At 41.4% G+C, this 15025-nt stretch overlaps 1 protein-coding gene across 1 annotated transcript in view; it reads right to left on the bottom strand.

Annotated features, from left to right (window-relative positions):
• The window catches only part of blnk (B cell linker), a 202671-nt gene that overhangs the window by 20323 nt on the left and 167323 nt on the right, over positions 1 to 15025 (bottom strand). The window contains exons 17-20 of the mRNA XM_080205586.1: positions 14975 to 15014; positions 10757 to 10826; positions 9294 to 9324; positions 26 to 65 (exon numbers count right to left, since the gene is read on the bottom strand). Coding sequence (XP_080061712.1) covers positions 26 to 65; positions 9294 to 9324; positions 10757 to 10826; positions 14975 to 15014 — 181 coding nt within the window. The remainder of the gene's footprint in view (positions 1 to 25; positions 66 to 9293; positions 9325 to 10756; positions 10827 to 14974; positions 15015 to 15025) is intronic.

Raw genomic sequence — 15025 nt, forward strand, 5'->3', positions numbered from 1 at the left:
AAATATCTATTTAAAATGGTCCTACCTTCAGTAAGTGACTGTTCCTTTGGTGGCTCACTCATTCTCTACATTAAGAAATTGAATGTAAAATCAGAAACGTGGAAAAACAAAACAATGAAATATGAACTAAAATAACAGCATCAATGATATGGAGTTAAACTCAATAAAATGAAATGCTTCATAATTAGCAATACTTATTCAAAAGCACTGTGCATTCGACTGTTACTGAAATGGATTATTAAACTCATAGCAAAAGTGTGATTTGAATTTTATGATCCTGAAGATTAGTAGTACTCTGGGGAGGAAAAGCGTACACAAGTTCTCACCGTAAAGCAACTGATTGGTTCAAAATCTGATTAGTGTAGAATAAGCATTTGTTGGATGCGACACTAGTTGGTTGCAATACATTCCAAATACTATGCACACTACCACTTCAAATAGCAAGAATTCTAATTTTAAACAGAACCACTCTAACAGGGAATTTCCACCTTGTTATATAACATTAAATGAGAAATTATGTTTGGGTACTATAAGTGAACTTGGGACTCCAAAATGGTACTCACAAAGAATACGAGGTGCATCACGCTGGTGCCATATTGTTAAGGTGCGTGCAGTGAATATCCACAAGAGGCAGGCAGATTAGAGAACAATTCACTTACCCAAGCCTCAGTGAGAAATGGTGCACAAGATGGTGGCATTTCAGTAAGGACATACTCATTAAAGTCTGTCACCTCAGCAGCCACAACTACAACCTCAGAGCAGGGCAAGGGCCGCACTGCCTGTGTCTATGAACGTGACTGTAGTGATGAATATTGAGTCTGAGGTTTGCATCCATTGTTGCATAAGCAAGGTCGCTGAGGTTCTGTAGAGATTACCTCCATTCCACTATCTTATCCTCAAGATGAACAGGTGAATTGAGTACACGGCATTATTATGATTGCAGCTTCCCCTTAGTGCAGGGTGTCGGTGTCTGCATGCTTACTGCTTTGCAGATACCATATGTTAACTGTACCCTATACCAGAACTGAAGAGGTTCCACAGCTCAGCAACTGGCTGGAGTATGACCTGAGGCAGCAAATAATGCAGATTAATACCTGATATCTGGTAACAATCATGAAGTTTTCATTCTGTGATATCCACTGTGCATGGTGGCTATTGGATGATGATGACTATCCACAAACAATGAGGCCATGTACACGCTCACATCATGCAAACACAATGAAAGCCATATTGCCACTTAGAATGATATCCAGCAGACCAATGGCATGCTGAAGCAGCCCTTTCACTGGTCAGCCTGTTCTGGAGGAGCTCTGCACCATTCGGCAACACCAGCATCAAGGTCTGTGATGATTTGCTGCCGGCTGCACAGCCTCACCATCATGGCAAGTCAGCGTCATTGCTGAGGAGCAAGGAATATGATTAAGAGGTAGCAAATATAGATAGCCCCTTTCTGCCCTGTCTGCATCTGAAGACCTCATCGGTTACAATTCCAATAACTGCAACACCATTCCTCTGTTACTGACCATCACAATAGCCATTTTGGCAGAGTGCAAAAATAAGTCACCACAAATAAACATTCCAAATGAAAATAAATAAAATTGTGCCAATATCACATGCAAAAGTCAACAAATCACTCCCTTGTATGTTCTCCAAGATGCCTATCTTCAAAGGGGCAGCATGGTGGCACAGTAGTTAGCACTGCTGCATCAGTATCATGGTCCCGGATTCAATTCTGGCCTCAGATCACTGTCTATGTGGATGTGCAGGTTAAGTTGATTGGCTGTGCTAAATTGGCCCAGTCTCATGGGAATTAGCAGAGCAAATGCATGAGGTTGCAGGAATAGGGCTTGGGTGGGACTGTTGTCAGTGCAGACTCGATGACTTGAATGATCTCCTTCTGCACTGTAGGGATTCTATGATTCAATGAAAATGCCTTTGCCTGATCTATCCTATGTACCACTCATACCATGACTGGCGAAAGGCTGCTACCTTTCAGTTGAGGAGACTGGAGATGCTCTTAGAGGATGCCCTTGACCAGGTCTGTACGTAGCCCATCTGTAAACTACACCATTTCAGCATAGACATCAGAAGTCTGGGCTGGCTGAGAGACAATTACAAGGGCACTGACGGAATGCAAAGTACGGAAAGAGAAGTGTTGCCATGTAACAGAGACGTTCTGCTCAGGTGGCACCACAATGTCTCTAGTATTCTAGAGGACAGATTGAATGAAAAAAAAAGACTTGGGATATGGGCCTTGCCAGCATATGCCTACCCTTATTCACCATCCCTAACTATCCTTGAGAGCTGCCTTCTTGTACTGCTGCATTGCACGAGATACAAGTACTCCCAAAACTGCTGTACAGGTAGAAATTCCAGGAATTTGACTCCATGATGCTGAATGAAGAGCAATATGGAGCGGTACTTGTAAGTAACAGTTGTATTCCCATGTTTCTGCTTCTTCTTTTATGCTTCTGGGTAGTAGTTAGGGAAGGTGGTACACACTACAGCCATAGTGTAACGGTGGTGGAGGAGGTGTCAATCAAGTGGACTGCTTGGTTCTGGATAATGTTGAGCTTCTTGAACGTTGTTGGAATATTGCTTATTCAGGTGAATGGAAGTTTTCCATCACTCCCGTGTCTAATTGTCTTTGTCAAAGGTAGAAAGTCAAAGAGATGAATCACTTATCTTAGAATTTCCAGACTCTGACCTGCACTTGCAGGAAGCTTGTGGTTCAGAAATGATCCTGCCTCAGAACCAGAGCTCTGGGTTCAAGCCTTACTCCAGGAGATGCTAGTCATGAAGGAACATTCATGACTCAGTCCAACAGGTTGATAATCAGCCTGCTAATCTTTCCAACACCTCCTCACTCTTCCCCAAAGGGGATAAAATGTGTATGTGTGTGTGGGGATAACAAACAAACCTACTCTTCGAGCCACGGTATTTATTTGGTTGGCCCAATTCATTTTCTGGACAACAATGACCCACTGGATGTTGACGGTGGGGAATTCAGTGATGATTAACCATTGAATGTCAAGGGGATGCGGTCATATTCTCTCTTGTTTGGAGATGGTCATCACCTGGACTTCTTGTGCCACAAAAATGTTACCTGCTGCTTATCAGCCCAATGTGGATGTTGTCTTGTTGCATACTGGCATGGACTGCTTCATTATCATTGTTCAATGACTGCATTAATGCAGGATTGCTGTGACATCCTGGAAGCCTCTGAGAGCACTGCAACCCCCAGCTATAATGACAGCATGCTGAGCCTGAATGACAGCAGGCTGAATTTCTACTGCAGCACTCTGATGTTGGTGGTTAATGGAAGCTGCAACATCAGCCAGAGGCTGTATCATGGATTGATTGATAAGACTGTGGACTGAGTTGGGTACCATGTCTACGTTGGAAAATTTGGGTTCCAACGTCTGCATAAAATTGTGTCATGTTGGGTGCGAGATTTCTCCAAACTTCTGAACACTGACTGTAGATTTTCTAGGAGGCTTATTGCATCGTGTTTTTCTGTAGGCTGCCCCATCTGAGTCCTCCCTCACAGGCAAGCTGGCACTTGCTCAATCCTTTCCCAATGACCTGGCTGCAATTCACTTGTGGTGTCTCACCACATGCAGGTTCCACCTTGGTGCAGAGAAAATAAGTCAGTGTCTGAGTTGTGGCTAAGTGTGCGAAATGACAGTGCTGTTTTTTCCAATGTTGCCTTGTTCTTGGTTTCCTTCATTGCCTGGCCAGGTTGCACCTCCTCAGTAACTGAAAGGAAAAAGGCACAGGTGGTAGTGTGGAAAAATGGGGAAAGGCAAAGAGATACATACAGGTACTGGCATCATTTACAGTTTGTAAATTAGAAGCCGGTATAGAATGAAGAGGAAATTGGGATGTTAGAAGGATAGTTAAGAATGAGGATAAAAGCATCTTGTTTCTGCCTCATCCCTAGTCTCTGCTTTAGCAAAGCATGACCCAATAAACTTTCACCCACAAGAGGTTAGGCCACGTAGGTGTGACTATTCTCATCCAGTTAGCACTTGCTGTCTCTGATTGTCAATCATCTTATCCTCCAAAAGAGAGGGAAGTTTGGAATAGTTTTGACTAACGTGACTCGTGGTTGAACAGCTTTTTGATGTGGATCTGAGGTTTGCAGCAGCTCTCAAGTGTGTGAGTATGAGGTGAAGCTGGTGAGTATTACATGTATGCCCTGACTGGTAAAAAGATTGTTGGTTGGTGAGTAAGAAGGGTTTGATTTGATTTATTATTGTCACATGTATTAGTATACACTGAAAAGTATTGTTTTTTGCACGCTATACAGACAAAGCATACCATTCATAGAGAATGAAAGGAGACAGTGCAGAGTGTAGTGTTACTCATAGCTAGAGTGTAGAGAAAGATCTAATTATTATGAGGTAGGTCCATTCAAAAGTCTGATGGCAGCAGGGAAGAAACTTCTTGAGTTGCTTGGTACGTGACCTCAGACTTTTGTATCTTCTTCCCAAAGAAGGTCGAGGAGAATATGTCTGAGGTGGTGTAGGGTCCTTGATTATGCTGGCTGCTTTCCTGAGGCAGTGGGAAGTGTAGACAAAGTCAATGGATGGAAGGCTGGTTTCCGTGATGGACTGAGCTTCGTTCATGACTCTTTGTAGTTTCCTGTGGTCTTGGACAGAGCAGGAGCTATACCAAGCTGCAATACAACTGGAAAGAATACTTCCTATGGTGTGGATCGGTAGAAGTTGGTGAGCTGTAGTGAACATGTCAAATTTCCTTAGTCTTCTGAGAAAGGAGTGGTGTTGGTGGGCTTTCTTAACTAGTGTCCACATGGAGAGACCAGGACAGGTTGTTGGTGACCTGGACACCTAAAGACTTGAAGCTCTTGACCATTTCTACTTCATCCCCATTGACATATACATGGGCATGTTCTTCATTACACTTCCTGAAGTTGATGACTAACTCCTTCATTTTGTTGACATTGAGGGAGAGATTATTATCATTACACCAGTTCACCAAATTCTCTATCTCTTTCCTGCACTATGTTTGTTTGAAATCCAATCCATAACAAGAAGGATGAGTTCATTTGAGCAGAGAATGAGGCTACTCGTGAAGTTGGTATGACATTTGAAGATGCATTCACTCATCTTGACCACTCGCCAGAAGTCACCGAACCTACAACACTTTATCCAGATCTTCAGGGCCAGGCTTTGGCATTGACCGTTCTGATCTCTGCTCTTACTGCCTTTTGCTCCACGACTGGAGGGTCCTATGAGCCTGCGGATAAAGGAGTTTTCTTCCTTTCCATCGCCTCCAATGGGATCAACAATGCAGTGTCTGAAAGCCTTGGAGCTCAGTCTATTTCCTGCTGTGCCGCTTTTCTTTATTTTCTAGGTCAGAAATTTAAACAATGCCCTCCCAGCAGCAGCCTTAACCACAACCCACCTCCCCTTCTAATCACACCATGATCCCAGTGCCCATTATCAGGTGCTTTTCCAATTTAGTCCTCACTTTTCCAAACACCTCCCTCAGTGCAAGCAAGCATAGTTCTAATTACAACTAAGCTCAGCACAAACCTTGCTAACCCCTGCGTTGCAAACATGTTGCAGACTGCAATGCTAATATAACATATCTTTTAATTATCTGAAATGTCACTTAAAATTAGCAGATTTACAGGGGTGCAGCAAAGTTAAAAGTAACATTTGCATTGCTTTAAACGTTAGCTCAGTGCCAGATGCTGATGGCTGTTAGAGATCAAAATGTAGTGCAGCCTTGCTTGATATCGCTACAGGAACAGCATGAACAATATGACTAAAAGCCAAGGTCTACCTTCAAAAAACTCCTCCATACAGAGAGCGCATTCTGGCACCTACTGCTTTAGAAAACTAGTGAAAAGCCAGCTGACACAGCTTGATGTCGAATGGCACTGAAGTATGTGCTTAGATTTCTGACTGACCAGTCCACTGCAAGCTGTGAAAGTCCGACTTCTTTCCACTCAGATAGGGAGCGATGCATAATAATCCACTCCTGCCTATTATTTCGCCACCATTAAAAATCAAAATTAACCCTTTTATGCATGTCCTTACTGCTGGCAATTAAAAACTCCACCTGCTATTACAACCCATTCCACCCAGGCCCTATCCCCATAATCCCATGTATTCACCTGATAATCATCGATGCAGGGTCAATGGGCCGAATGGCCTCTTTCTGCACTGTTGGGATTCTATATGATTTCTTCCTTCCACTTTCCTCAGTCCTGGCTAAGATTGCCTTACCTTGACCATTGCTGTTGAATCCCTGGCTCTTGTTACCTATGGACTAATTTTTCAATGCTCTCCTTTACAGAATCCTGCATTTGTCAATGTGCAAACTGCAGCTCAACTAAAACTTAGCATCCTATCCCCTATTACTCTCATGTTCATCCAACCATATCTGATCCCACTGCAGCAAATTCACATTTCCTGCCTTCTTTACAATCCTTACATGACTTCACCTTGCTCTACTTCTTCAACCTTTTACGTTCCATCTGGACTCATTTTCCTTGATCTTCTGACTCTAACTCCTTGTGAATACGCACCTTCCTCTGCAAGTGACAGACCTTCCAGCCTCTCTTTGCCCCGTTCTTTCCACCTCTCTCCCAGAAACCTTTCCCCTTGCTTTTCCTCTCCTCAGAATTTATCTCTCCCACCATTCTTTTGGATATCCTTTCCACTGCTACTCAAAAAAATAGGATAACACAGGACATAAGCTGGCTATTGGGCCCAACCAATCCATGTTGTTGCTGTTACTGCTGTACTCAAACCTCCTTTAGTCTATCATGGTAACCCTCTGTTCCCTTCTCATTCATATATTTGTCTAACTTACCCATAAATGGATCAATACTATTCAGTTCAAGCACTCCCTGTAGTGGTGAGTTCCACAGTCTCCTCATTCTTTGGGTAAGGAAGTTTCTTCTGAATTCCTTATTGGATTTTTTGGTAATTATACTGGTGGCTTACAGTTATGCCCTGCTCCACAGGAGGAAACATTCTCTGTTTCCACTCTACCAAAACCTTCCATAATTGAAAAACTTCTTTTAGGTCACCTTTGAACTTGCTTATTTTCAAGGGAAAAAAGACCAAACTTGTCAACCCTTTCCTGGTCACTAAATCAGAGAATCTCTTTAGTGCTGAAGGCAGCTGTTTGGCCCACTGAGCCTGCAGACAACAATCCCACCCAGGCCCTATCTCCAATACCCCATGTAGTTACCCTAATCCCTCAACACTAAGGAGCAAGTTACCACGGCCAATCCATCTAGCCTGCACGTTTTTGGACTGTAAGTGGAAACTGGAGCACCACGCAGACACAGGGAGAATGGGCAAACTCCACACAAAATATCCCAAACATTTCTGTTAGCATCCTTTAAATCTTCAGTGTGCCCTTTCCAGCGTGTCTCTCTCTCTCATAACAAAAACAGAAAATGCCGGAAAATCTCTGCAGGTCAGAGCTCTGACGAAAGGTCATTTAGACTTAAAACGTTGGCTCTATTCTCTCTTCACAGATGCTGTCTGACCTGCTGAGATTTTTCAGCATTTTCTGTTTTTATATGCAGCACTTCAATTATGGTCTTACCAATGTTCAATACAGGTTTAGCATAACTTTCCTACTTGTCAATTCTATCCCAATAGGAAAAAAGTCTAGTGCTTAGTTTGCTTTTGAACTAAACCTGCAACTTTTAGCATTGATGTATTTGTATTCTAGACTCTCATCTTCCAAGAAGCTACTTCCCTATTCTTCTACCAAAATGTACTATGTCCCATTTATAGGTGTTGAACTTCCTTTGCTAATTATTTGTCAATTCTGCAAGTTTATTAATGTCCTCCTATAATTTCTTGCAGTTCTCCTCAGTATTGACTAACCTCCCAATTCAGTGTCATCCTAAATTTAGAAATTGTGTTTTTGATTTCAAAATCTAAATTGTGAACAGCAGTGGTCCCACGCTGGTCCTTGTGGGACATCATTATCCATACTCTGTCACCCTGAATAGCTACTCTTTACTCCCACTCCCTGATTTCTGTCTTGAAGCCAACTAGCAATTCATGTTCCACTTATTTCCTGACTCCACATTCTCTGACTTTATTCATTATGAGACACTTTACTGAAAGCCAAGCTCCATCTCCTGAAACAAAATAGATAAGTTTGGTTAAGAAAAAGTTTCCCTTTTTGAAATATGTGCTGACTATTTTTACGTACATTTTTAATTGATGTTTTCTCCTTTAGTTGGAGATTCCATTATTTTTCCTACTGCTGACGTTCAGCTAACTGGTCTGTAATTCCCTGTAATGTTCTGTTCCCCTTCTTAAATATAGTAATTACACTAGCTATTCAGCAATCCTCTACATTTCTTTGCATTACATCTTTTTGAACAAGTTATCCAATATATGAAGTAATACCGCTGCCATCTCTTCCCTCAATTATTTCACAATACATGATGCAATCCATCCACATCAAAGATTTTATACTTGGAGTTTGTTCTGCTTTTTACATTACATTGCTTTATTTTTATTTTAAATGCTCTTATCTCAGTGGCTCATCTCATTCAATGCCACATCTACCTGGTAAACACTGAAGTGAAATAATTATTTCATGTTTCTGTCATCCCTCTATTGTTGTTATCCCATCTATCCCTAATAGTTTACTCACATCACAGCCTTGCTTTTAACTGATGTGCCTGCAAAATATTTTACTTTTTATTTCATGTTCTTGGGTAATTTAAGTTCATAGTTCCTCTTTGCCTTCTGAATTGTATTTTTTTTACATTTCTCACCTCACTTCTTCTTATTCTCTCTTATTATGTACTGTTCTGTTATCTGTTATTTAATACATCCCTCTTTCCTGATTCATTACTGTTCCTTAACGTTCTTCTCATCTGTGGTGTCTCACGAGTGTTTAATCTGTTCTTTCCTTTTAATCAAGCATATTTCTATTCCATTTTAAATGTTCCCCATCGTTGTTCTACGTTGCTGTTTATTAATATTGTTGTCCAATTTATTTTCCCCAAGCTCTGTCCGCAGCCCCTCAAAATCAGCTTTTCTCCAGGCTATTGACCTGGTTTTTGTGAATGTCTGTTTTGTAACTGGGAGGATTTTGAAACTGTGTGTTCATAGCAGCTTATAAATATAAGTAATTCTCGTCGTTATGAAGTGTTGCCACTAATGACAATTCCTATTGACGGATGAGAGCAAAAAAGCGATCAAGACAGTGAAATTAATTCTGAAACCAAAATGGGAAGTTTGTCTGTAACTACAGCCAGCAATTATTTTTCTTACCGGTTTTGGGAGTGGTCTGTTCGTTGGTTTTCTGTAAAATACAAAACAACAAAACTTCAAACCAACTTTCAAACTCTCTTCTGTTGAGCAGTTTTCCTCACTGTATCTTTACTTTTGGGGAACAAAAAGTACGTGTTTATATAACAGCAGACTTGGTGCTTCCAACAGAGTGGCACCCTTGAGAATTCCATCAGGGAAAATTGCGGATCACAATCTGTGATTGCCCACCCATTAGAATGGAAGAGCAGAACATCACAAGCTTTGTGCCTGTAATGTGCCATTGATGTGATTCCATGCTGGGATTACACATCAGCATTCAGGGCTGTATTTCAAAAGGAGACTCATTTGTTAAGTACTTGAGATGTCCTAGGGAAGTGACAAGGCACCATGGGGTGCAACCCTGCTCCTGGCTAATAGGCCTATAACTACAATTTGTATTTTCAGCAGGCAGAGGAGACCTCTTTGGATTTCTGTATCATGTTGTGTGAGAGCCCTGGCAACAGCTACAAATTATACTTGTAAGATATCTCGATGAAAGAGGGTCTGCTGGGCTGCTTTGGTTGGGCTGTGTGTGCTGACAGAGTAGGATATTCTAATCAGACATTCTCTCATTTAGGACACCCCACATGCTGAATGACTGCACTATGATACAAATCTCCTTAAAATTCAGGGTCACATAAGGTGATGGGAGATCAGAAAGAGAGAAAAACTACAAATAAGTGACAAGGAGTCATTTTGTTTTTGCAACTTTTCCTGATAACCTTGTGACTTGCATCTTTCTAGTTCTTTGCCCTTTCGCTCATTATAACAGGGGTCAAATCTCTCTTAGCAAGGATGTGAAAATTGAGAATTATTGTTGAATTAGTTAAAAATATTTTTCAAAAATGAAGACATTAATTTTCATGACCAATGATGCTTCTACTTTCCTTTTAATTAATGCTATGAAAACAAATGAAAACAAATGAAGTTGTTTCTTCTCCTGTTTTCAGCATTTTCAATGAATTGCTTTCATGGCATACAAGTTGCTCATTGGTCCATTTTGTCTTAATTTCCTAAATATATCTAATGTGAATTTAAAAATCTTCTACAATATAAAAAAAAATCATGTTGAAATTGTTGGCACCAAATGGAGGGACTGGAAACAACCCTGAATTGCAGACAAGTGCAATCAGACTGACTTTACAGCACAATGCTTATCTGACTGTGTTCTGTCTTTGTTCATTCTGCGATACAAGGACACAACTTGCCCTTCAGTAACAAAAGTGTAGCAACAATTCCAAAATATTGCACTGTGCTTTGCAACTGGACTTGTAGATTTGTTTGCAGGTCTGTGTTCTTCTTTGACAGATGTACTGAAATCTGCCACTGTGATCATCGATTCCATTTAAAAACCATGAAGCTACGGAGCCAAAAGGGCCTGTGTATCTGAGATTCAAATTGACCATCAAAAGTTGTCAACTTACAGATCCCGTTGTGGTGGTTTTGGAATTTCTTGAAAGGGCTTGGAATCTTGTAAGTCACCAGCTGAATTACCTAGATTGGAAAATAATAATTATGTTGATTTCTTAATAGACAATTTCCTATTATTAAAGCGCAACTGATAGCTGAAAGATGCTAAGATTTGTGTGCTGTTAATTTTCTTTTAAGGAAGGGAGAGTTGAATGAAGCACAAATCCTCCCCCTTTCTCCATAGACAGCCTGTCCCAGAACTCTCGGTTCTTCAAAACAGTGTTAGCAGCAACAAATTAGATTGAAATGCATCTAGAATATAGAATCACAGAATCTCTACCGTGCAGAAGGTGGCCATTTGGCCCACTGAGTCCGCACAGACAATACCACCCAGGCCCTATCCACCTAACTTACACATATTTGGACTGTGGGAAGAAACCGATGCAGACACGGGGAAAGTGTGCAAACTTCGCAAGGCCGGAATCGAACACGAGTCCCTGGCACTGCGAGGCAGCAGTGTTAACCACTGTGCCATCCTACATAATGAAACATTCCAAGACACATATACCACAAATATGACAAGGAACCACGCACGGAGATATTAGGTCAGATGCCCAAAAGTTTGGTCAAAAAGGTGGGTTTTAAGATATGTCATAAAGGAGAAAAGCGAGGTTGGAAGGCAGTGAGGTGTAGGAAGTATATTCCAGAGCTTCGTTCTAGGGAACTGACAGCACAGCCACCAATAGTGTAGCGATTAAAAGTGAGAATGCTCAAGAGTGGGGGAGATAATGATGTAATGGTAATGTCATTGGACCAGTAACCCAGAGACCCAGTCTTAAAACCCTTGGGATACAAGTTCACTTCCCACTGGGGCAACTGGTTAATTTAAATCATTTTAATTAATAAAAATCTTGAACTGAAAGCTAATCTCATCAGAGATGATGAAACTAAAAAGGAATCGAGGGTCCAGTTGAAGGAGGAACTGAAGGAAATTAATATTACCAGAAAAATAGTGTTGGAGAATTTAATGGGATTGAAAACTGATAAATCCCCAGGGCCTGATAATCTACATCCCAGGGAACTAAAGGAGGTGGCCGTGGAAATAGTGGATGTGTTGGTTTTCATCTTCCGTACATCTGTAGATTCTGGAACAGTGTGGGTAGATTGGAGGGTGGTAAATGTAACTCTGCTATTTAGAAAAGGAGGGAGGTGGAAAACAAATAAATACAGATCAGCTAAGCTAACATCAGTAGTAAGGAAAATGGGAGAGTCTGTTATATGTGATAACAGGACACTTCAAAAATATCAATGGGATTAGACAAGATCAACATGGATTTATGAAAGGGAAATGATGTTTGACAAAGCTACTGCAGTTTTTTTGAGAATGTAACTAATGGGTAGATAAGGGTGAACCAGTGGATGTGGTGTATTCAGATTTTCACAAATCTTTGGATAAAGTCCTGCGTAAGAGGTTAGTATGCAAAATTAAAGTACGTGGGATTGGGGGTACTATACTCACATGGATTGAGAATTGGTTAGCAGGCAGGGTGAGAATAAATGGGTCTTTTTCGAAGTGACAGGCAGTGACCATTGGGGATCCATGCTTGGACCCCACTATTCACAATATTCATCAATGATTTGGATGAGGGAACCAAAAGTACTATTTCCAAGTTTGCTGATGACATGAAACTTGATGGGAAAGTGAGGTGATGAGGAGCGTGTTAAGAGGCTTCAAGTTAGATAAGTTGAGTGAGACACCAAATACATGGCTGATGCAGTTTAATGTGATAAACGTTAAGTTTTCCACTTCAGATGAGAAACAGAATAGCAGAGCATTATTTAAATGGTGATTAATTGGGAAATTTGAGGTACAAAAGGACCTTGGTGTCCTAGTACACCAGTCACTGAAAGTAAGCATGCAGGAACAGCAACCAACTAGCAAAGCAGATGATATGTTGGCCTTCATAGCAAAAAGACTCAAGTACAGGAGTGAAATTGTCTTGCTGCAGCTTTACTGGGCCTTGGTGAGACCACATCTGGAGTATTGTGCAGCTTTGGTCTTTTTATCTAAGAATATTTCCTTAAAACATAGGTCCTAGTTGACCTTGTGATAGCGTGGCCCTTTAAGGAGGTGTTATCTGAGGGCTACACGATCGGGCTGAACCCAATGAATTGTCACAGGAGAAAGCTGAGCCAATCTGGAGCAAGGATGCATATCCCAGGTTGGGTAGATCCCACAGTTGGAAACTGGGAGGAGAGCTGTGTAGGATCTTAGAATAGAAGCCCTACAGTGCAGAAAAAGGCCATTCGGCCCATTGAATCTGCACCGACAATAATCCTACCCAGCCCCTATCCCCTTAAACCCACATATATATCTTGCTAACCCGTCTAACCGATGCATCCCAGGACACTAAGGGACAATTGAGCGTGGCCAATGCACCTAACCCACATATCTTTAGGCTGTGGGATGAAACTGGAGCACCTGGAGGAAACCCATGCAGACACGGGAAGAATGTGCAAACTCCACACAGTGTAGTAGCATAGCTGATTCAGTCTGACTTTTTGCTGTAAATACTTATTCATCATTGGCAATAAATTCCTTGTTACTTTCAGCCACATAATTGCCCTTGATATATTAAACCTCTGCAAAACAAGTGACAACAACAGCACTAGAAATCCCTGGTATTCAGACACCTATTGCTGATCAGAGATCTGGAAGACACCATCTCAAATGAAGGACTATATAATTTTATTGCGTCAGCTTGTGATTGTGTGTTTTGCTTCAGCTAAGTTTTAGAGTTTGACCACATGTTTTGAACTCTTAAATAGTATATCTTTTACTATAAGAGGGAAGATATGGGGTCGATCTTACTGCCCATTCACGCCATGCTCCCGCTGCAGCGATGGCACAGAATTTGGTGCCCAGTCAAATCTCCATTTACTGAAGCGGGATGGGAAAATGCCACCAGCATGAACAGTGGTAAAATTCCGGCCATGATGTCAACTCACATTATATCCACATGTGTGATATCTGCATCTTTATCATGTGATTAACATGAAACTTCCCTCTCTCGGTGTGTCGTATATGTATATACAATGATGAGGCTGCAGACCTGCGGAGCTCAGTACCATCTCTTGCATTCCTACAGGTAACTGGTTTGTGATATTTAAGAACATAAGAACATAAGAAATAGGAGCAGGAGTAGGCCATCTAGCCCTTCGAGCCTGCCCCGCCATTCAATAAGATCATGGCTGATCTGTCGTGGCTCAGTTCCACTTTCCCGCCCTCTCCCCATAACCCTTAATCCCCTCTCTTATCAAAAACCCATCAACCCGCGTCTTAAAAATATTTAGCGAGGCAGCCTCCACCACTTCAACGGGCAGAGAATTCCAGAGATTCACCACCCTTTGAGTGAAGAAGTTCCTCCTCAACTCCGTTCTAAACCGCCTCCCCTTTATCTTGAGGCTGTGCCCCCTAGTCCTACTGTCTTTTTTGAGCGGGATATTTAACACATTGAGACTTTTTCTAAAGGCACTTGGCTATGTTTACTCAAGACTATCTATTGATACAACCCCCTCTCCCCCTGCCACTAATGATTAATATGACCTTTGAGGAATTAAGTGGCTACATTCTTACAGCTCTATGGTAAACTTCAAAGCTGTGTAAATTGGACATCTAAGGAACCCCTTTTGCTCAGTTTCTAAAGTTTCACCAGATCCTGTAAATTATGAGACTCCTATCTGCAACAGATTTGCAGTGATTCTCAAACGCATTGTTATTAGAGCTGTACAGACCCTAGAAAACAAATGCAATGGGGATTCCAGCCCAGACTACTTGTCCCATGTCACAAATTTTCAAACAATCTGAAATGGATTAAAATTTACTGTAGTTTATCTGATTGCAGTGGGGTTATTAAACATGCAATGGCCCTGCTACTCTCATGATATAATATGGTGTTCTGCTGAAGCTTTGTCACTCACTCCACATCCCACTGTGCTCTAGACTGGCTGACCTTTTACTTAAGATACAGTCTAGAGGATGCTGTCTCCACATTAAGACCTAGAAAAACTCTCGTGATGCCATCTGCAGGATATTGTATGCTTGTTCTCACCCACTTACTGACAAGGATGTTATCGCACATTGTCACCCAGAGCCCAATCAAACTTTAGGAATGTGAGCAGATTAAATAATTGAGCCATAAACTATTACAAGGAATAAAATGACTACTAACTTGATTCGGGGTCACATACTTCATATTCATCGTCATCTTCCTGTAATGAAA

Source organism: Carcharhinus amblyrhynchos, chromosome 17 (genome assembly GCF_965287045.1).
Source record: "Carcharhinus amblyrhynchos chromosome 17, sCarAmb.v2.hapA, whole genome shotgun sequence".
Classification (NCBI taxonomy): Eukaryota; Metazoa; Chordata; class Chondrichthyes; order Carcharhiniformes; family Carcharhinidae; genus Carcharhinus; species Carcharhinus amblyrhynchos.